Source organism: Lytechinus variegatus, chromosome 3 (assembly GCF_018143015.1).
Source record: "Lytechinus variegatus isolate NC3 chromosome 3, Lvar_3.0, whole genome shotgun sequence".
Lineage (NCBI taxonomy): Eukaryota > Metazoa > Echinodermata > Echinoidea > Temnopleuroida > Toxopneustidae > Lytechinus > Lytechinus variegatus.
This window is the reverse complement of record NC_054742.1, coordinates 37773100-37796063: the sequence shown is the minus strand read 5'-3', so window position 1 is coordinate 37796063 and position 22964 is coordinate 37773100. Positions and strand designations below refer to the sequence as shown.

Below are 22964 nucleotides of genomic sequence, written 5' to 3'. Positions count from 1 at the left end.
TTCTGGCTTCGCTCACTCACAGCTTTCTTGAAATGTTGCCCCATTTTACACCATCTCTCAGCCCCTCAAATTATTTTGCTTATTACACTTATTTGACTGTTAACAATGATCAATACCATTACTAAAACACAAGAACATTAATATTTTCTGTATCTGTACGATTTAAAACAGCATTTATTACCAAAACAATCTAATAATTAATTCAAACGTGAACTTGTTTACATTTTGGCATCATCTCTGAATATAAGTTTAAAGACTGTCTAAAATATTAATTTCAGCAATATTTTCCATGTTATTTGCATCAGTCAAAGTGTTATATTCCATGTTTTGATGCCTTTTCATGCCTTTGATGTAGAATATCCCAAAATTCAGCTCAATATATTGCTATCATCCCCCCACCCCCCACCCTCAACTGTTCGAACCTGATTACACCACTGTATAAAAAAACGGATATGGGAGTTTTTATTACTTTTAAGAAAAATAGTTTAATTACAATTTCTTGTTTTCACACAGACAAGTCAACACATTTAGTTAGTAATGTATTTCCTAACTATAGTGATTATTCAGCAGACATTCCTCTTGCATTTTTTGCCATCAAACATACTTCATATCATCAAAACAGAATTACTTTTGTCACATGCATTTCAGAATAATGAAACACTAGTGTTATTGTTGAAAATTACAAAAGTGACTACACTTCATGATTACAAAATACTGCTATTTCTTCCTTCATTCTACATAGTACTTTAATCTCAGAGAGTGGATTAGTATCATAATAATAAAGTTACTCACAACAGCCAAAACAATGAGTTTGATGACAAAAAAATAACATAATACTAAAAAGAACAGCAAATGTTAATACAGGTGAATTACTGTGAACTGCCTTATTGCAAGAATCCAAGCCAAAATAAGATGAATATAAAAGGGACGTACAACAAAATCTATAAAACAGACTATAATTGTAAATTGTACATCAATCATACTTGAAAAGCCTCTAAAATACATCCGAAAACATTGTTTTCATTAAAAAAATCCATACTGATTTACACCCTTTATGAAAATTGATATTTATATCAATTTCTTAATGGCCAACTAGGAAAATTCCTATTTCAGCCAATCTAAAGAATTGGATGAAAAGTAGAAAGTCACACTAATTTTTTTTATTTAATATATATGAGATCACAAAATCTCTAGTGGCATTTTGGTTGGTAGATTGTGATAAGCAGGGTAAAATCTCATGTTTTCAAAGAAATTACTTTAATCATTCGTTTGTGGTATTCTAATTGGGAGGCTTAATCATTCCCAAATAGTAAAAGCATTGATTCAAGTCCTCCTTAAAACAATTGACAAAATATGATATATCAGTATTTTGGCAGATTTAAGAAAAGTTAATGTGTAATTAATCAACAGTTGGAGAAATCCCAAGGTAACACTCACTATTCAAGCAATATAAAATTTTCACATTTTAATGGAAAATTACACATTCGTAAAAATAATGGTTTGTCTGATTTCATTCTTTCACTATAGTACTCTTATATATTGTTTTTGTTGTTGTTTTAGCTTATAAGGCGTATCATTCAGTGGTAAATATTTGCGCCAAATATATAAGGGTTGACTTCAGTCTCAAATTCAGTCACAACAACTAATAATTACTTTACTATCAATTACATTTATCATGGTAACCTTGCTTGGTAGCCAATCAAAATGAAGGTGCCAATACAATGAAAAATTGCCACTTAACTGTCTTTTCATTCAAACATTACAACAGGTAAAGCACTCAAAAGTTCATTAGGAAAAATACATTTCAGTTTCAGATCCACAGCAATATAGGGTAAATTATTGGCTTTGATGGCATATACAGTAAATAATAGTGGAAGAAATCATGATCAATGCAACAATTTTAGAAAAATTAAGGACAATTTTTTTTCATTCTCTATGAAGGCTGTCAGGACAAAGGTGGTACATAGCTTTCACACTGGAAAGAATTTAATTAAAGCTCACAATAGACTCAATAAATGAATAAAAGAAAGCCACATGTGTACCTCTATCACATTAGCTGGATGTGAATATATGATTATTATAAATATAGTGGATTTGTTATTATGTCATAAGATCCTTTTTGGCTCTTATCTTGGTACATGCTAGTGCATGTGCGGGTTTATAAACAGCTTTATAAACATGCCACAGGTAACATATCTGCCAATTTATAGAATTTCATATCAAAAAGTTGTAACATGAATGACAACATTTCTGGAAGCAAAAATGGAATTTGCACTGGAATAGATATATTGCTTAATTTAGCAGAAAGAAAATGGCATCCAAGACATTAACTGTCACTACTCTCTGTAGGGTGCCCTCTACAAACAGATACAGAATCTAATTACACTAGTGGAGTGTATTTAATTGCCTACAAGACAGGAAGGAGGACGTAGCTTGCTCTTTGCTATTTTGAGATTGTAGTAATAGAATAATCAATACATATTGTGACAACCAGAAAACCTTTTTCACTAGATGAGACTGATGTCCAATAACTTAACTAGAAAAAAATATTTCTATTTGCTCAAGATTTGATGAAACATATGCATCAAATAGCTATAAGAATAATAATAGGTAATTGTGAAGGTTTATCATTCACAATATTGCCTGACATGTAGCTTTCAATCAATTCATGAAATATTGACTAAAAAGTTCTTAAAAATGCAGTCTTAGCCAAACAACCTGCCTGGGCATACAACAACTGGGTATATCACATAGTGTCTGACCGTAACACACATCTGAGAAATGAATAGATTTGCTTGATAGGAAATGATTAAAATATAATTTTCTCGAACTCGATTTTTGCCAACCACCAAAACAATGCAACAATTGATTTCAAATGATTTAAGTAGTTACTTTTGAAAGTGATACATCATAACCAGTACATCAAGTAAAAAAACTAGTAAAAGTACCTCATATCACAGAATCTTTACATCGGGGATTAAACAAATGACAATTAGACAAACACTACATTCTGTCAATGATACGTTATAAAATGAGGCATAATACAGGTACATGTAGTACTGAATGGTGAGCACAAAGCTTTCACTAGCCCTGTCCTCTATAAAAAGGAAAATGATAAGTGTAATTTCAATTCATACAATATTCCCTAATTCAATGTACAGGGCGCAAAAATCAAGGTATTTAGTTTAAATTTGAACTATCAAGAAAAAAGGTTACATTTCAATTATTTGCTTTTGTATACAATCAACACTTATCCTAAGAAATAATTCTTCTGCTTTAGACCATCATTGTTTCCATCAAAATTATCTGAGTATAAGACACTCATTCCAAGGCCAGGTTTGATCAGTATTTTTATCACAGCAAATTTTGTTTCAATAATACTGAAAACAAATTGAATTTCCACAATCAACTTCACATGTGCACTTTATTAACTGGTGTAGATAATAGCTGGCAACATATGCATGCCTGCAAGGTATAAACTAAAATGCATATTACTGGGTGACCTTTGTTATCACTCTGTACATTTCCTTGTTCTTATGTTACCCTCTAGTTAATGTGGTCATAACAACTAAAAGCATCTTAAAAGTTGACATTTCTTTTAGTTCTCATGCAAACATTTTTGGGATTTTTTAATACGATTTTGAGAAATTCATTTTCTGATGTCAGTTTTAATACAATTACTACAATTTTGACTCGTTACTCTACTGATCTTTATATGCCCATACAGACACAAGTATGTATTTTTTCCATTCAGTGAAAGCATATTTTATCATAAATATTTAAAGTACAGTAAACAACATAAGAGGTAGTAATCATCTCGTGGCTGGGTGATTATTGTCCTTTTACAAATTATCAAATAAAATTATTTTACTGTTATTTGGGCAAAAAAAAAAACCATGAAACAACATCTTAAATACACGTGCCCGTATTCTGAAGTCTGGTTTAACTTAGACCGTGGTCTAACTGTATGCGAAACTTATGGAATGCCAAACACCTCAATATTTTTTTACATTAAATGCTTCTCATGCTTACTGCGCTATTTCCTAATTATTCAATTATTTAAGACAACTATCTTAATTATCCTTCCCAGTCAGTTAAGAATGATCCGAGAGTCAAATTAGCTGATACATTAAAACCTCTACCATTAGGGAATTATGTCACAACTGGCTATCCATAGTTACAACACAACTTTAAACTAGATTTTGATTAAAAACCAAGTTCAGAATATGGGCCAATCAGTCTACAGGTCAATCACATTTTCAAACATAGGTCAGTAAATGGGTGTTCAAATACTCCCGCCACCTAATCTATATCAGGTGATACCAATAGGTAATATAATATACAATTATTTAAAAAGGGAAAGTTGCTGATTTTCCCTGCATTTATAACTTCACTGTGGCAAGAATGGCAACTCACTGTCATGCAAGTGTAAATATATGTGGGGGAGGGTAATAATTATTTGAAATTAAGGGGTACTGATTTCATTTAATACTGTTGCCATCAGCATTTCATCATCTCATGTATAGCTGATGGATCGACTTCAAAGAGGAAAGCATCTTTCCAACTCACTAAATGAGTTTTGTAAGAATAGGTACATAATAAGAAACACTTAAATATTGATTAATTTACATAATCTATATCAATACCTGAGCTATATCCATTAGAAACCATTTATCACACGAGGCCTGTTTCTATCCCCTTACAAGTACTTCTAAGGTCGCAAAGCCCTATAAGGGATAAAAATAGTACATGCATAGCATGCAACAATCAAACATTCACTTTGTGTTAAGGACGTTCCACAGTTCAAATGAAATCCATGTTATTTTCACCAAATTTTTCACAGAGATACTTCAGCACCTGAATATTTCAAATACACACAAAAAAAATAACATGGGCTCCTATGCTTGATTTTTTTACTATTGAGCTTTGAAGTTCACCCAATTGGAGGTTCTTGAGAATTGCGCATTCAAAAGAATTTGGCATTATTAGACCCCACAAGATCATTAGGTTGAGGTTACTCCTCTATTACTAAGTCAAAATCAATGTTAATTTCATCAAATTTTACAATATAGTTCAGAATTGTTGTATACTGGAGATAGAAAATTCATTCACATTGCTTTTAGAAATGGGTAGCAGCACCTCCTTTTCTCTAAAATGGTGTGAGAGATAACAAAAACCAAATCTAAATTATGTGAAATTTCAATAACAAACTTGAGAAGTACAATAAATGCTGCACTTTATTCAAAATCCGTGTCATTTTCACCAAACTTTGCAAAGTTGTAAAGGAAAGTTTACCCAAGAGGTGTAAACATTAAAAAGTAGGCGTTCATGCACTTGATTTCTAACTATCAGCACTTTTGTTGGAGCATGGGTCCTATTTGAAATGCTAAAATGCACCAAAGATTCTGCATCTATGAGAGAAAAAATTCCAAACCACTCTACCATTTAATCATTAATCATATAATCATATTTGTAATACTTTGCAGCACTTCAGAGTAAAGTACTATTATTTGGAAATTGAAGTAGTATTAAAAAAACATAGGTCCATTGATTATTGTCAGCTAATAAGCTTTATAAAATAACATATCTGTAATTAGAATGCAGATCATGTGAAAAATCAGCTGATATCTACAGCTGATCACCTATTCATCCATTGTGACATCACTGCGCATAGCGTAAAATATGCACAGATCATGATGCGCACACACATAATTGTGGAACGTCCTAAAGTTACTATTTCCCATTGTCCAATTATTATTTCATAAGGAGAAATCTGCAGTGATGTACAACACTGGACCTAGGCAAGTATCAAAAATATGCCACAACAAATTGAAATGATATGTCCTATCACCTTTCATCAAGAAATAAATCAACCAGGATCTTAAAATGGTGAATTTAATGTAAATTTTGCAGTGGTGTGGTACACATATCAAAAATTAAAAATACACATTTTAAATATCAAAAGTGATTCTGACAAGAGTTGCTATAACGAACTTGTTCATAAAAAGTTGTGTGTTTGACACAGTAAATGGCACATAATGAAATCTTGAAGTACAACCCAGTGCATTATCAATGTTAGTTAGTAGGTAAATGTTGTTTATATAAAAAAGAAGCTCTGATCAATCTGTTGCTACCGTACATCAAGCACATCATCCACAGTGGCATGGTAATCAAACATAAGAAAATCAATCAAGTAGCGATTATATAGATTTGTGATGTCATCATGTGGTAGAGTTGTGAAGTACTTTTGTATAAGGTAAGGATCAGAACTGTTGGTTGGTGAACTACCTTCCGCTGATGGAAATTTTACGACTTTATCTGCCCCACTTATTTTCAAGATATACCGTGCATCGTCCTCAAGTGTTTCGATCTTACCTATAACATCATAATTTATCATGCACGGAAGGCAACTTATATGTAAATCCCTCCAATGCTTATTGCCATTCTTTTGTCCTCGTGGGGTGTAGATAAACTTGACAAATTCACCAAACGAAAGGTCGTATTCACTTGAGTTAAAATTCTCCCTTGAAGCGCGAGCCTTCTCGGCATCCTCACGAAATATGCTAATAATCTTGGTGCCAATTTTCTTTTGCCACTTTCCTGCCCGAGTGAAGGTACTATCTGGTGCGAGTTTGTTCCGGTACGCCGACAGAACACGGGAAAATGGGTGTCTGGCGAACATGAATTTTGTGTAAGTCTTAAGGATGTGTCTTCGTTCTTCTTCAGGGTAGGACTGTAAAGATTTGAGACTCTTAGCCCCCTGACGATTGGTGAAAAACTGTGGAATGCTTTCTGTTGAGTTGTACTGACCACTCAATACTAAGAACACTTTCTTCCAATTAGTACAAGCAACCTTCTGAACATAGCAGTACATTAGCTTATATTTGTCATCAACAAGGATATTCCAAGGCGGATGTTTTGCCATGTCTGCCTCAGGATTTGGGTGGTATTTCTTACAAACTCGCTTCACATTAAACTGACGACGTTTCTGAATCTCTCTCTGTGCATTCATGAAAGCCACATCGTTTGAGTAAGAACTTTTCAGAAAACTGCTGGAGTTCCAGCTTGCTTCTTCCCTTGATGATCCAATGTCCACCTGCAATTTGAGAAATAAAAAGTGCATTTTGATATATCCACTAAACACAGAAGGTTTAATCCTAAATGTAATTGTACTATGCTATATCAAAGTTTACAGTTCATAATGAAAAGCATCAATTATTTTTATTAAACAAAATAAGTATCCACTTAGTAATATTGATGACAGTCAATGATATTTTTTTTAAGATCCCAAAGTACACAGTAACATCAGTGTTGATGTCTTGAAGATAAAAAAATCATTCAAACACAGGACAAGGAGTAGAACAGAAATGATTATTTTGCTAATTACAAATATGGGCAGCACAAAATGGCAACTAAATACAGGCAATTGAAGTAAAAAATACTTGTGAAAATTAACAAATTGTGGAAGTATGAGTCATTTTGTTAATGAATGTCAATTGTGTCAGCAAGAATATTGGATTGGATGTCTTACATGTACAGCTAATGATTCATTCTCATGTTCTCGTCCTTTGTTTGTTGTCTGGGATGAAAAGACTCCTTCAGGGTGTATCCGATCTATTTTGGAGAGATAAACATGTAAAGATTGGAATGGAGGATATACTAGTCACAAACAAAGTTTGAAATCGGTATTTCAAAAATATACTTTCCCAGAAAAAAACAGAACAAAGGTCAACAATTATTGAACAAATGAATCAAAGTAGGTATAAAAAGATTATAGTTTTAATTAATTCATAAATAAATCTGATACTAACCTCTAAATACATGGACACATTTTAATACAGATCAGTTGTAGCAAATAGAAGCCTCTCACTTGATATTGGATGCAAAATTATGCCATTCTGAGATGGATAATGTGATAATGTGAGGAAGAAAGCCAACCAAGCTTCACAAAAAAAATTACCATGAAGATCCTGTATAGTAGACTAGATCTGGTGCATGCATTCTCCAATTGGATGCAAATCCTATAGTAAAATTATTTTTCTTTAATTTCCTCCCTTTTAATAAATGTTCTGAGCTCTGGTCATATAATTCAAAAATTATTGTTCAAAAGATTGCCAAAGTTATTTATCCAGATTTGCATTTGATTGAGATCGTGAAATTTGACATTTGTGTGAATTCAGTGTTCAACTCGTGTCTGTATGCTCAACCTTCACATATAATTGCATTTACAGCTAAGTAATTGCACAGCCATAAAATGAATAAATCATTATTTTTACTAAAATTATAGTCTGAGAATCTTTCCCATGCCTTTCTTTCATTATGTTAATTGTATGTGTCCTTTAAATTCAGATTGATATCAGCAAACATAATTAAATGTCAGAATGAATCACTCAAACATGCTGGTACTAATGTATTAAGTTGGTAACATATGTTCGATCTCTCTCTCTCTCTTCTCTCTCTCCCCCTCTCTCTCTTTGTCTCTCCCTCTCTCTCTCTGTGCTTCCCCTCTCATTTCAATCTGATATCACTCGGAATGTATTCCTAATTTCAGTGTCTGGTGCGTGTTGTTTATTAGCAGTCTATCTTAATCTACTTGATTGAAAATAGAAAGTGCATGGCTACATGAAGCATACAAACTGAGCTGGGAAGAAATAGATTTGTTCTAAAAAGTCTTTTCCATTCAATTAAGCATTGTTTTCCAAAGGAAAATAGCAAAGAAAAAGGGAAACTGAAAGTCAAATAAAAAAAAATTACAGATTAATTTCAAGTTTATCACAGTGGAATGCCCCTGGCAGTCTCGCCTGTATCATGCATTAAATATAGTAGCAGTGTAGATTTTGTGAAATTGAAATACCAATTGAAATTAAAACATCTGAATTTCATGGAATATGAAAACAAATAAGATAAATATATTTCTCTTTAATCTAAAAGAAAATATCATAATCAAACCAATGTCATTGATCTCAAATGAGCTTTAGCCTTGAATTTGTAACCTTCATTCCTTCCATCTTATTTGTGATATCTGATGACCATCTTGCACAAGTTGCATTCGACCCATTTAAATAATTTTTAATCAATGAAAAAATGTAATTTCTCTTCACAGATGATTAATCTGTGATGGCCTTTGACCACAACCCAGTGACATGAAATTATTCTCACTGAATTGAGTTGCTGTTATCCAAAAACATTTTCATAAAATATGGACTTAAATTTTGAAATTATCATGAAAATCAAAATCTTAACCATTGGGTAATTGAATTTGATACTACAAACTGGTCAAAGTTTAGGGACCCAAAGTGACCTTTGACATTGGTCTATTGACCTGGTTTTACATTTATTATTACAAAATCTTAATATTTTGTTAATTTTTTGATGTAGCAGGGTTAAAGTAAATTGATCAAAAATGACCTTTGACCTTCATTGCATCACCTAAATATCTGACCAAAATATATATGACACTTGATTACTATTCTGGTTAATTTTGCTTGTTAATTATACTTTGAAATTTAAGATGGCACTTCAATAACCTATGATCATGGTAACCCCCCCCCCAAAAAAAAAAAAAAACCTGATGTTGAAAAAGCAGTGCCTGGCCTATATGTCTTGCTCCTGCCAGGCGAATCAAAATGAAACAGCGTGGTAATAAATCCAACCCTATTAGATAGAGGGTTAAAAAAGGGTTTCATCAATATAAAAAAAATACTAATCAAGGGCACTTTGGAATGCGTAACATGCGTTGAAATCAGATATTTTTTTCTTGAATAAGTATGTCATACTGCAAACTGAACTGGTAAAAAGGCTTGCATTTTGGGGAAGATGATAATTTCACAAGAATGATTATACGGAGTCAGCAGTCAGGGATTGCAATACCTTACTTTTTGAGTGAGATTGAAGTATCCACTAGAAAAAGAAATCCTTATTTCAACTGTCCATATACATGCACATAAATCACAACTTTAATTTTCCATAGTGGATTGGATCCAAAACTTCTGGTAATATATATTATCTGTCATAAATTGGGAGCCAAATGCACAGGAATGGCCAATATGCAGACAAAAAAAATGATTGAATTTTCTACAAAGTCATGTTCTATAAGTAATCTTTATTTACCTACTTGGTATTACAACAAAATAAAACTCCGCATATTTAGATAATACTTTAATATTAATTATCATGATTACCCTCCTAACTTAAAAAGCACATTGAGTTTGTTGCCAACACACATAATATAAGACAAGTGGAAAACCTCTGGCAGTCTCACCTGCATTACGCGATTCGATTTAATAGCAATGCTGACTGATACCCTTTTCATAAACCTATCCTTCAATTAGCCGCCTAAGAGTAATACGGATAATTCAATAAAAATTGCGTTCACAAACTCCGAAAATAAGCCGCATTATTTTTTACGAGCGCCCGTCCTGAAAAAGGCGGATAATCGTCATGACAACTGGACACGCCCCCTCCGATGCGGTTGTGTTGGGAAAGGGTGACCTTGTGACCGCACCATGGCAATAATCCGCATTATTTGGAAATGCGTTCATAAACTCAAAATCTTGTCCCGATGCTGCTATTATGCGGATAATAGCAGCATCAAAATAATGCGGATAACTCTTGTCCTCCTCCAATTTTACGACCAAATTATGCTGCTATTAGCCGCATAATTTGGTTTATGAGAGGGGTATTTGAAAACAGCTATTGAATAATTATTCACAGTAGAAAACACTCATATGCTAATCAAATACTATATCCATTGATCCATAATGACCTTGACCAAGATCATGTGACCTAATTAAAGCCCTTATGTCTACGTTACATGAACTACAAGTGTAGATTCATAAAGTTATGATGCCTATGCAACAAATACCCCGAACATGGCCAAAGTTCCTTGACCTTAAATGACCTTTGATCTTGGTCATGTGACCTTAAATGCGCACAGGATATTCAGGCATACATGATCACTCCTATGTCAAAGTTTCATGAACTAGATCCATAAACTTCTAAAGAAATGAAGACAATTCCACAAATACCCCCAACATTATCAAAGTTTGTTGACCCTAAATGGCCTTTGACCTTGGTCATGTGACCTGAAACTCGCACAGGATCTGATGCTCTATTACCCTTATGTCTAAGTTTCATGAACAAGGTCTATATACGCTTTAAGTTATGACGAAATTCCAAAAACTTAACGTTGGTTATGATTTTGATATTGATTCCCCCAACATGGTCTAAGTTCATTGACCATAAATGACCTTTGACCTCTGTCATGTGACCCGAAACTCAGGCAGGATGTTCAGTAATACTTGATTAACCTTATGGCCAAGTTTCATGAACTAGGTCCATATACTTTTAAGTTATGATGACATATCAAAAAATAAACCTTGGTTAAGATTTCAATGTTGACGACGCCGCCGACGCCGTGACCGCCGTCGGAAAAGCGGCGCCTCTAGTCTCGCTCTTATATGCAGGCGAGACAATAAAATATATTTTAAAGAGACGTGATGAAGGTCAGCCGTGCAATTATCATGCCTAATCATCATGTAACAAATTTAAAACTATTTTCTGAAGCATGTGACGAGAACATAATTATTTCTTACGATGATTCAACACAACACAAGTGTTAACTGCATCAAGCTGACTCCCATCTCGCCATTTGAACTCGTTTTGAATGAGTAAATACAAACCTGTTATTCTAGCAAGTACTGATGATTGGATGGATGGTCGTGATGGAGAGATGTAAACCAGAATGGTGAAAGTAAACATTAAAATCAAAGCACACCACAGAGCCAATTTACTAATGGAAGCCATATTGAATTCCGATATTTAATCAATCTGAAAAGAGAATAAAAATAAGCGTTGGGAGTTAAAGCTACAACTAAAAGGTGAAATAGGAATACAAACGTGTATCAGCATGATCAGTTTCATGGTTTTCAAAAGAATAACAAGCGACGGTTAATTCAAAAGATAAAACATAAACATTGGACTCAGGTGATTGGACTCCGCATTTAAAAATTAACACAAGGAATACAATCATTATTATCATCATTGTTACGTGGATTCGCGGATTTCCAATTAGGTGGAAACCCAAATGAAAAACAGTCTCCAGTTATGATTCACACAACCAATAATGAAGATGTTTCGAAAATGACGCATCTGAAAAAATGAAAACTTACAGATAATCTTATACAGCTAACAGAAATTGCACAGTTATTTCCTTAGAGCAAGAACAAACTTGCAGAAATACAATGCTTGATCATCACCGAAAAAAACCCGTTATCTTGGTCTCAAGTTATACACAAACTATGGCCATTTCGGTGAGCAAATGCAAGTAAAACAAGATCACTTCTGTAAATTCGACTATGGATAGGTCCATGATTCGACCAACTCGATATCGTTGGTTTGTGCCCTTATCTTCAAGTGAAGGACATGCCGCCTGGAGCTTCGTTTCTTATCATAGAGTATAGCTCCATGGTTTTATCGACAACTCACTTGCACGCTCGTGATCGACACTGCATCTCGCATCACCATTCTCTCGTGATTGGATGTATATCGATTAGTGGAACGCAAGACTCCTCCTTCAACATCATCCTCCGTGCATGCACGTGTTGTTCTCCCAACATTCTTCTCACTCTTCAGTCTTCACTCAATTTGTCTACCCCCCCCCCCCCCCCGGTATGCCTATACTACCACTTTCAAAACTTTCATTTTATTGGAAACCTCAAGATCTTGCTAAGATCATGTATATGAAACCGATCATTTTCTCGGTAAAAGGCCAATAGTTTGATAAATGCCAAGAGAGAATTAGTTTTTGATATTTTGAGACGTATTTTCCCCATGAATAAGGGCTTCGTCTCGAAGTTTAAACCGATGCAATGTACATGGTAACAAAAACTTAATGTGGTGTTCACGTACGTGTATCCCAGCAGTGGTAAAGGAATTATTAACGGTAATTTGATGGGTAAAATGTTCAAGTGAGTATATTAACTGCTAATGTTATTCTTCTTCATTTTTTTCTAGCAAATAAGATAATCATGTGGTCAATTTAGGGTTAATCTTAGTCAGATGTTCAGCGACAAATACCTTTTTACAACATTTACAAACACATACGTTTCTTTATGTTTCAGTTGTTATTCAAATATTCAACTGTACCTGCTTAATTTCAGGAAACTTTCTACCTAGGTTGAACTCCCCTTTAACCTTTAAGATATGATCGTATTGGTGCTCAAATCGCTTTACAATGTAGACAGGGTCGGTCCTACATGCAAAAGAACACATACCCAAGATAATGGGTTCATATCTAATGCCGATGGGATACGGCTGGAGTGTTAAGAAAGACTTTGATTTATGGGTGCATCTGAGCAAACACAATCCTCTCAAGCGTGAAATGAAGCAACCATGCAAAGAGACAGCCCCTGCATCATAAACGACCAATAGTCTACCAAGACAGCCTATCCAGATAATGGAGGAACGAAAATAAGGACGGGGTGATGAAAGGTGACTTTCGTACAGTATAGGAGCAGAAGTATATGAGGAGTTGTTGGGGAAGAAGAAGAAGGACTCAGAATCATCATCATCATGCAGAAGAAGAAGAAGAAAGAGGAAGAAGTTTAGTAGAAGCAGTATAGTAGTAGTTGTAGTAGTAGTAGTAGTAGTAGTAGTAGTAGTAGTAGCACACTGTTTAAAAACATTTAACAGAACAGGTCTGTTTAAAAAGGGGGAAATAGTGTTTTATTTAAGGAAATTTGTAAGGTTCCATACACCAAATACCAATTTCCTGTAATTTGACATGATATAATGTAAGATTATATCCGCAATATGGTAAGATGTTATCGAGACTCTGCTGCAGGAACTTTTTATTTCAAGGATAAATTTTCTTACAGTGTAGTAGTCGTAGTAGTAGTAGTAGTTGTAGTAGTAGTATAGTAGTTAAAGGGAATGCCAATATTATTCTACTCAAAACGATTCACACATCAAAAAGAAATTACTGATGTCAATATCCGAAATAATCAGATAAAAGTGACACAAGTTCTCTCTTTCCCCACTCTATGGATATATTATCGAATGATATTGAATATTCATAATTAAATCCCTCTCTGACAGCGTTCACTTCCCCGTCTCCCTCTCACCCACTCTCACTATGTTTGTATGCCCCCCCCCCCTCCCTCTCTCTCTGCATGCCCTCACAACCCTGAAGATAATGTCTGGAGTGATCTAGGTTCAATAATTACAAATAAGATAGAGCGCCACTCTCATCGATCGTTAATAAAATCGCTGGTGGGTATTCTTCCCATTTAGTCATTTCAAAAGCCAGGTGATGGCAAGATTGAATTAATAAAGGGTCTATGTGAAGAAAAAAATAGGAATCACGGAGGTTGGGGTATGTCTGCATGGGCATGTTATCATTTCCACATACATGTAGGTATTGACGAATCCAATCTCTTTTGCATTGACGTCAAGATCACAGCTCAAGCTATATGAACAATTTCCATACAGAACTCTTTAGTGAGCCTACTTTCCCAATGTTTTTTTTTTTTTGGGGGGGGGGGAATTGTTTGTTTTCTTATCTTTTGTTTGTTTACCATGTGTTGACTGGTAGATTCCTCGGGTTCCTCTACGGTAAACACATTGTTTAAAATTTATGCAACACTGTTTACTATACGAGCCTTACAGTAATAATATTGTGTAATAGTTTGAACAACCATGCATAATTTATTGAGAAATTGAAAAATATGTAATGTCATACTTTTGACTTATCAAATTAAAATCATAAAACTTTGTAAGTAGACGTGACAAATTGGAATACCCCACCAATCTCATGAAGTGGAATAGCACTTTTAGGCTTCATAACAACCCTTCTCAAAATAGAGACTACAGATTTACAACGTAAAAACACCTAGCTTGGTTAGACAAGCAACTTGGGCGTGTGATGTCAGACGCTCTAGCTTGCGAGGAAAATCCAGGCAAGCATCCTAACAAGAATGCTTCGGTGTTTCCTTCTTGGATGTTCACGTTGATGAGATTCTGATTTAATATTCCTAATTGTAAAATCCAATTAAAATAAGCGGTGAAGATGAACTGATTATCTAAGGTGATATAGGTGAACGGTAGAATGGTAACGCGAATCGTCAGCCCCCTTGGATGACTTCTTTCGACAACTCTTTTGATATTTCTGATAAATCGATGTTCAAACTATTTAAAATCTAATTGAGAAGCTTTCTTATCATCACACGATTACATGAAAACAAAGTTATACATATAGAAATTATTACAAGATTCAAAGAAATAGAAAGGTGTTGATCTTCAGCATAATAAAAGGGAATCATTATTAACAACTAAAACTTGGATAAAAAAGAGCAATCGTTTCAGAACGATGTGCATGCATTGACGCCTCTGATTTAATAGAGGGCAAGAAACAGGAGGAGATCAAGAGAAAACTCTAGATGATATACATTCTCAAAATGTTAGAGGGCGCTTTTTCTTAAAGGAATGATCACTGATGCGTAAAACACAGTTGGAGTATGTGAAATGATACAATTGGCAAACCCTGAAAACATGAGACCAAAATAAATTCAAACAAGGAAGTTATGGCAATTTAACTATTTCAAGACTTTGCAATAGAAGGCGCTATTTCTAAAGGTTACGGTCCCTAATTATGGACAGTATGTCTACCAAATCAGAATGAATTTGGATGAGAAACGGAGGCAGGAGAGGACTAACAAAAATTACATGTTAATCAAATTGGATTTTGGCAGATTTTGCTTTTCATAGGAAATTACATTCTCGAGTCAAACAAATTTCGTCCATTTTTAGACCATGTGGCCGCTGAAGAGAGAGAGAGAGAAAGACGCAGAGAGAGTAATAAAAATAAGCATACAAATTCGCTGACAATTCATCAACGTAACCCAGTGTTAAGTACATATCAGAACGATGTGCATGCATAAACTGAGTTTATCGCCTTATTGGACAAATGGCGTGCCATAGTACGTTCAGTTCGTTTTTGCGCGAAACCGATGCAATAGACACTGTGTACAATTCTGATGTTGATAATGTGTACATTGTGAGCAGTATACCATGTGTTCAGATTGACTTATCTTGAAATTTTCTGTTGTAACCTATGTCGTATTTGGTATCACTGGAAAGAGTATTCCAATGCGGTGACATTGATGCCACTTTTATTTGTGCGCAGGCAATAGACCGGAAGTAAATGCCATATAAAGAAAGACATTAAAAATGAAGGTTTTGCACAATAATTTGAAGCTGACGTCAGATTTTTGTCAGTTTCTGTTACAAAAGGTTGACGAACGGTTGAAGTATATATCAATACTCATATCAGCCAAGTTAGAAAGAATAAGCTTCAATAATAAGGAAATAAGAGCAAGTTGAAGTTGTGCTGGCATTAAAGTGCATTTTGGGGTATTTTGCTGATTTTCGGGAGCATTTTTCAGATATTTGGTCAGTTGTAAGGTATATATTTTTTTTAATGGCATGAAAGATCATATCTTGAAGACCCTAAATTCAAAAAAGGGTACGGGTTTGGCCACGCATGACGCAATGAGGAGCATTCAAAGGTAAGCGTTTTTGAAACTTTAGAGGGCGCTATTTCGATGACGGAAGGTCAATGATGCGTGAAAACTCAGTAGCTTGTATGTTATGATACCGTAATCAATTCCTGAAATAATGAGTTCAAAATGAATCAAAACAAGAAAGTTATGGCCATTTTACGATTTGTTTACTTTACATTTCAATAAATATGAAGTTTTTGAAGGAAGGCTATTTCGGATTTGAATTTAGGACATGAAGATGGCATTTTGAAGGTCAGGTTATACGTCGCAGATGATAGAGAAACTCTTTGACTATCTATAGCAATTTGTTAGAAGTCTGTAGCATGCAGGATAATTGAGATATGAAAGAATGAAGAATGATATGCAAATGGACTTGAAATGGACAAAATGGCGCCTGGATGGTCATGCATGAGTGATTTTGGAAAATGGAAGACGAGAGGCACAACTAGGGATGCTGGACAACATGTGTACCAAATTTGGATGAATTTGGATGAAGGACGGAGTCAGGGTAGAGCTAACAAAACCATGTGTTAAACAAATGGGATTTTGGTGGAAGAAGAAGAAGAAGATTACGGAATAGGAATATGGAACAAGAACAATGCATTGTCGCCATTGGGCGTCAATGCAAATAAACCTTGGATAAAAAAGAAAAAAAGAAAAATAAGTAACTGAGTGAGGACTTCTCTTTATTGTGCATGCCCAAGATTACATTCAAGTTCAAGTTTATCCAACCATACAAATGTGTAAATACAAATCATACATAATTATGCAAAAAAATATGGCTAGGACCATAAAAAAGCAAACTGCTTGTAGAGAATGGCCCCAATGATAATACAACGACAAAAATTTTTCCTTCTGATGCCATTCTACGTCGACTATTATCTTGCTTCTTTCGGATAATCATTAGAATTTCATTTTACATTAGAATTTCTCTAGCAATGCGCAAAACAAGCGGGATTAACTGAAATACATACTTGTTAGCACAGACAGGTCAATTATGCAAGGTGAAATGTCTATATTACTCGAGCGCCTATGTAATTTGACCTTTCTTCTTTTACATTCTATCTACAGCTTTTAATCATGGCGGCCACATTCGTAGGATCTAGGATATCATGAAAGAGGGCCAGTCAGTTTGGTTAATTTCCTTGGATACTTTTTACTAGTAAAACATTAAAATAAATTGATTTTTCTATATACACTACTCAAAAAAGTTAAGGACCACTTTTAAAACGTATGTAATTTTTTTTATATATATACAAGGTGTTTCTACAATCAACAACTTCCTGACAACAGCAATGCCAAGATACAGCTGTCCTGAATGCCATCAAACACACTGTAATCAATTTGGTTTCATTTGTTGCATGATGTCTCTCACATCATTGCATATCCTGAAAAGCGGGCCCATTGTGAAGTGGTACAAAAGTGGATTCAAAAGCATTTTCTGTCTTTAGTCTTTACAATCAACAAATTGCTGACAACAGTAATGCCAGGACACAGGTGTCCTGAATATCCTCAAACACAATGAAATCAATTTCAAACATGCAGTTCTTTCACAATGTTTCTCACATCATTGCAGTGGGCCCGTATAAAAGTGGCTTCCAAAGCAATTACTGTCTTTAAAATCAACAACTTGCCTACAACAGCAATGCCAAGACACCACCTAAGTGAAACAGATGTAGCCAGAGCCCTAGGGATGCTCGAAGCTGGCCTCAGTCAGCGAAGAGTAGCCAGAGTGATGGGCGTGTCACACAGTGTCATTAGCAGAGCAAGTGAAAGACACCGAGAGACAGGGCTATACTCTGAGAGACCCCGTAGTGGCCGACCAGTTTCAACAACCCCTAGAGATGATCGCTACTTGACGAATCTCAGTCTCCGCAACCGCTTTCACAGTGCACGCCGCCTCAATAATGACTTCACTGCAGCAACTGGAGTGATTGTTTCCACTCAAACAATCCGTAACCGACTTCACAGAGCAAATTTGAATGCCAGACGGCCAGCTCAGTGTGTCCCACTTACCCCTGCTCACAGAAGAATTCGTCTCAACTGGGCTCGGCAGCATGTCAGATGGACCAGACAGCAATGGCGTAGAGTTCTGTTCACAGATGAGAGCAGATTTTCCCTTGACCACAATGATGGACGTTTGAGAGTCTGGAGGCGACCAGGAGAGAGATTTGCTGACCCCTGTATTGCAGAACATGACCGTTATGGGGGAGGCAGCATCATGGTGTGGGGAGGCATCACCTATGACAACCGTACTCGTCTCTACGTGGTCCCAGGGAGAGCAATGACAGGAGTGAGGTACAGGGATGAAGTCCTCGAACCTATTGTGGTGCCATTTGCTGAAAATGTGGGTGAAAACTTCATTTTGATGGATGACAATGCCCGTCCCCACCGAGCTAGGGTGGTGACCGAGTTCCTTGAGGGCCATGGAATTGAGCGTATGGAGTGGCCAGCGAGGTCCCCGGACTTGAACCCGATAGAGCACGTCTGGGACATGATGGGGAGAAGTATCCAGCAGCTCAAAGCCCATCCACTTGGACTGCAGCAGCTGGGTGTGGCTCTGGAGGCTGCATGGGATGCACTGGTCGTCAGAGACATTAATCACCTCATTAGCTCCATGAGACAGCGCTGTGAAGCCGTTATTGCTGCAGGAGGAGGTCATACGCGATACTAGGCTGCCTGAAAGACACTCAGACATTCGTTTTTTCCTCTTCATGTCGATAGTTGATACCCCTGTGAACCCACTTTTCAGGATGTGCAGTGATGAGAGCGACAGTGTGCAACAACTGAAACCACCCATGCGTGAAATTGATTACAGTGTGTTTAAGGACATTCAAGACAGTTGTACTGAGGTATTTCCAGAAATAAAACACCTTGTATAAAAAAATTATATACGTTTTAAAAAGTGGTCCTTAACTTTTTTTGAGTAGTGTATATATATATATATATATATATATATATACACACACACACACGTCAAAAGAGTGCCATGATGATTTTTTTTAAATGGGTTCATGTGCTGTCCACTGAATCTATGTTTGCGGTTCCATTTTGAGAGCGACATTATTTTTTTTTTTTTTAAAAGACGATGCATACTTCTTCCCTTTTTTCTTATTCTTGAGTTTAATGAAATAAAAAAATTACATATGTTATTCATTTTCCCTCTTTCCATTGTAACCCTTCTCCTCACCTTTCTCTTCTATGTATATAAATCTCTCTCTCTCTTTACCTCACAATATACTTTTCTACTAATCCGTCTCTCTTGTTCTAACGTAGTTGGCTGACCATCAAGGCACGCATGCCAACTATTTTGAAGATATATTACCAATCGGAGGAAAAGACTGTCGTAAGATAATGCATTTTACATGATTATCTCTACTGATCTATGCAAACACCGATCCATTTTATGAGACAGCAATGAATCGTAACTCAATCCGAAGAAAAGTGGTACCATGACTTGAAAAAATACTTTCTTTTTCGACAGCGTTATAGCGCGCCAATGTTGTGGTGCTTCATCTCAACCATGGACCTATTATGTTTCAACCAACCTAATATTGTAATGAATGAATAAAAATGAAACTTTATTCGTTACATACATGAGGATGTGCCGACTGTAAACCAGGTTTGTAAGTGGAACGTCTCTGGTCTAGCAGTCTCGCCTTCATTACGCAATTCGATGTAGAAGCAGTGCTGACTTTGAAAACAGCTACACTCTCAGCTGCATGATATGAAAACGACTACATAACCGTTAAATTATCAATTTCACTTTAATATGATATTTATGTAAGCAAAAACACCAGAGACGTGAGTGTCGTGTGTGCAATGGTATAGATTGAGAGACTACTCATGTGTAGAATGGTATTAAAGAATATAATTTAATTGTAAATCTCAAAAAAGGCATCCCATTATCATTTATTTCATCATTAATAAACACTAAAGATAACGCTCATATCTGTTAAAGTTATTATTCACTCACGTCATATTCCTTCCTGTGTGCAGTGAACTTTGGCATCCATATCCTGCAATCTAACTGAAAAGGAGATTGCTGAAATAAAGAGAGTCAAAAAAGCAATATATGGGCCTTGGTTGTTCTTGCCAAAAGTACAAGTCTCATTTTTAATAGCCGATAATTTGATATAGGCAACGTCATGTCAAAATGATTCAACTACACTTATATTAATGTTTAATAGTGGATTTATCTCATAATATTTGAAAAACTCACCATTCAAACTATCATTTCCATATAAAACACTGACAAGTAATTTGGCAGTCTATTAATGTTACAGGCTATACACGTTTAAATTCAAAAGCAATGTCCACCTCAATAACAACTTGATTTGAATAATATAGAAAAATCAAATAAGCAAAACAGTGGATTCAATCGAAATCCAAACAGAATAAGGGCGTTAAATTATAACAAGTGCATGTTGCTTCCTAATTTACCATACGCACAACATTTGGGTATTTAAATTTCAGGGGAATGTGATTATGTAATACTCATCATATTTGTGATTATTGTGATCATTTTGAAATCTTCTTGATTATCAATTCTATTCATTTCATCGGTAAAGTACTAAAGTATAACAATACAACATAAATTGTAAATGTGTTAACTACAATTGACTCCCTGTATATCACTCTTTCGATGAAAAAAGCCAACCTTATTAGAAAATGCAATATCATCTTCTTGTTTAATATCCGAGCAGATGGAATTTTCATTATTTTTATCATCTGATTTTACTTAATTCATTTATATCAATTATTTGGACTTGGCCTTTAATCTTGATATGGACCATGGTGAAGATTGAAGGTATTCTGTACCGATGCTCTAATTTCTCAGGATGCGACGTCTCAGGTAAAGTTTACTATCCATCGCATTTCACTTAACTTGCTTAACAAAATGCACCGAAAAAACCCAGATGCATCTCAAAATTAAACAAAATGAGAAGAGAAAAAAAAAGAGAAAAGTAATGGAAGGGGGTACAGGGGAAATTAAGAAAATGAGAGCAGCGAAAAAAAGGAGAAAGATGTTGGATTGAGTGATTGAAAGGAGAAATGCATAATGAGAGAAGACACGAACCCAGTATAGATGGACAGTGAAAGGAATATTGATCTATGTCATCGCCTACGATCGAGCTTTACAAACAAGATAGTGGTCGTAAAGACCTTGTCACACTCGTTAGGAATCAGAAACAATCCAGTTGAATTGGATAAAACAAGTTTGGTTTCTTAATTCAGTCAATATGGTGAGGACCTTTTTTATGCGTGGTATTTCCTAATAATCCTAACATGAGATTAAAATGTGTAATTATTGTCATTGCGGATGTTGATGGAATTGTCGACGTACAAAATGATAAAAATATTTTATATTCAGACTGATTTTTTTTAAATGTCGTTTTTCATGTTATATATTATTACCTAGCTCAAAAGCTATTATTGTTCATATCAGGCTCATGCAGTAACCAGCCAAGGCATCCGAAATGAACTGAGAATTTATGATTATTTAGAACATGTACATTGAATACAAGAGAGTGTACCTAAAGGTAAAAAATCCGTCCGCACTACCACTAATTCTGCTTGTAGTGTGACTAGGGTATTAGATTATGGATGGGACTAGTCGGGGGGTGATCGAGTGAAGTGCCCGGGCAGGAAGCACCTGTCTCCATGCATACTAAATAAGATGCAAAGTGAGTCCCGGTGTCAATTTGGGAACCAATTTTCCAAACTAAAAGGAGTCGTTATTCAACCATTTAAAAGCTCGATGCGACACCTCATGTCGATATGGATTGATTTATACTCTGACATCTATGCGACCAGGAGACCAAGTATTATCACCCAATCTTCAGTTAAGTACTGTAAAGTCCCGTTTATGTGAACATATCCACATTTTCTATTTAAATAATAAAAAAATAATTAATAATTGCATACAGTATAAAGACCGATAGTTTTATCAATAAAAAAATACCTGCACTCTAAAAAATATTGGGTAAAAGTGCTCCATGAGGGTAATTATGTGTCCAACCAACATTGGGCATTTCTTTTACGCATTTTTATTTATCCGGTGTGATGAATTTTTTTCCCATTCTAAAGTAATTGCTGCTTATTTTTTAACCTTAGTGGACAATATGCTTCCCGATTGGGTATAGTACTGCCCAAAATTGGTTGGACACATAAGTACCCTCATGGCGGTGAAAATTTTACCCAATATTTTTTACAGTGTGGATATCAATTCATTATAAGCTTTTCATCTAATTATCAAAACTGTTATCATTTCATCTATTGTATTTTTTAATATCATATCATTTATCGTTATCTAATAATGGGAATTGGAGGGCGTGAAAAACTGAAAATATTAAATGTTTTATATATTCTGAACTCTGAACTAACAATCCTTGCATTTGAACT

General features: G+C 35.1%; 1 protein-coding gene across 4 annotated transcripts in view; it reads right to left on the bottom strand.

The window, feature by feature from the left end:
- Positions 1–597: 597 nt before the first annotated feature.
- LOC121410937 (carbohydrate sulfotransferase 11-like) overlaps positions 598–22964 on the bottom strand; it is a 58855-nt gene continuing 36488 nt past the window's right edge. For 3 of the 4 annotated variants that reach the window (XM_041603334.1, XM_041603333.1, XM_041603336.1), the window contains 3 exons: positions 11682–11829; positions 7532–7614; positions 598–7096 (listed from right to left, as the gene is read on the bottom strand). In XM_041603334.1, coding sequence (XP_041459268.1) covers positions 6131–7096; positions 7532–7614; positions 11682–11805 — 1173 coding nt within the window. In that variant the 5' untranslated portion in view covers positions 11806–11829 and the 3' untranslated portion in view covers positions 598–6130. Of the gene's footprint in view, positions 7097–7531; positions 7615–11681; positions 11830–20535; positions 20605–22964 lie in introns of all 4 variants that reach the window. The other variant, XM_041603335.1, reaches the window with a different exon arrangement.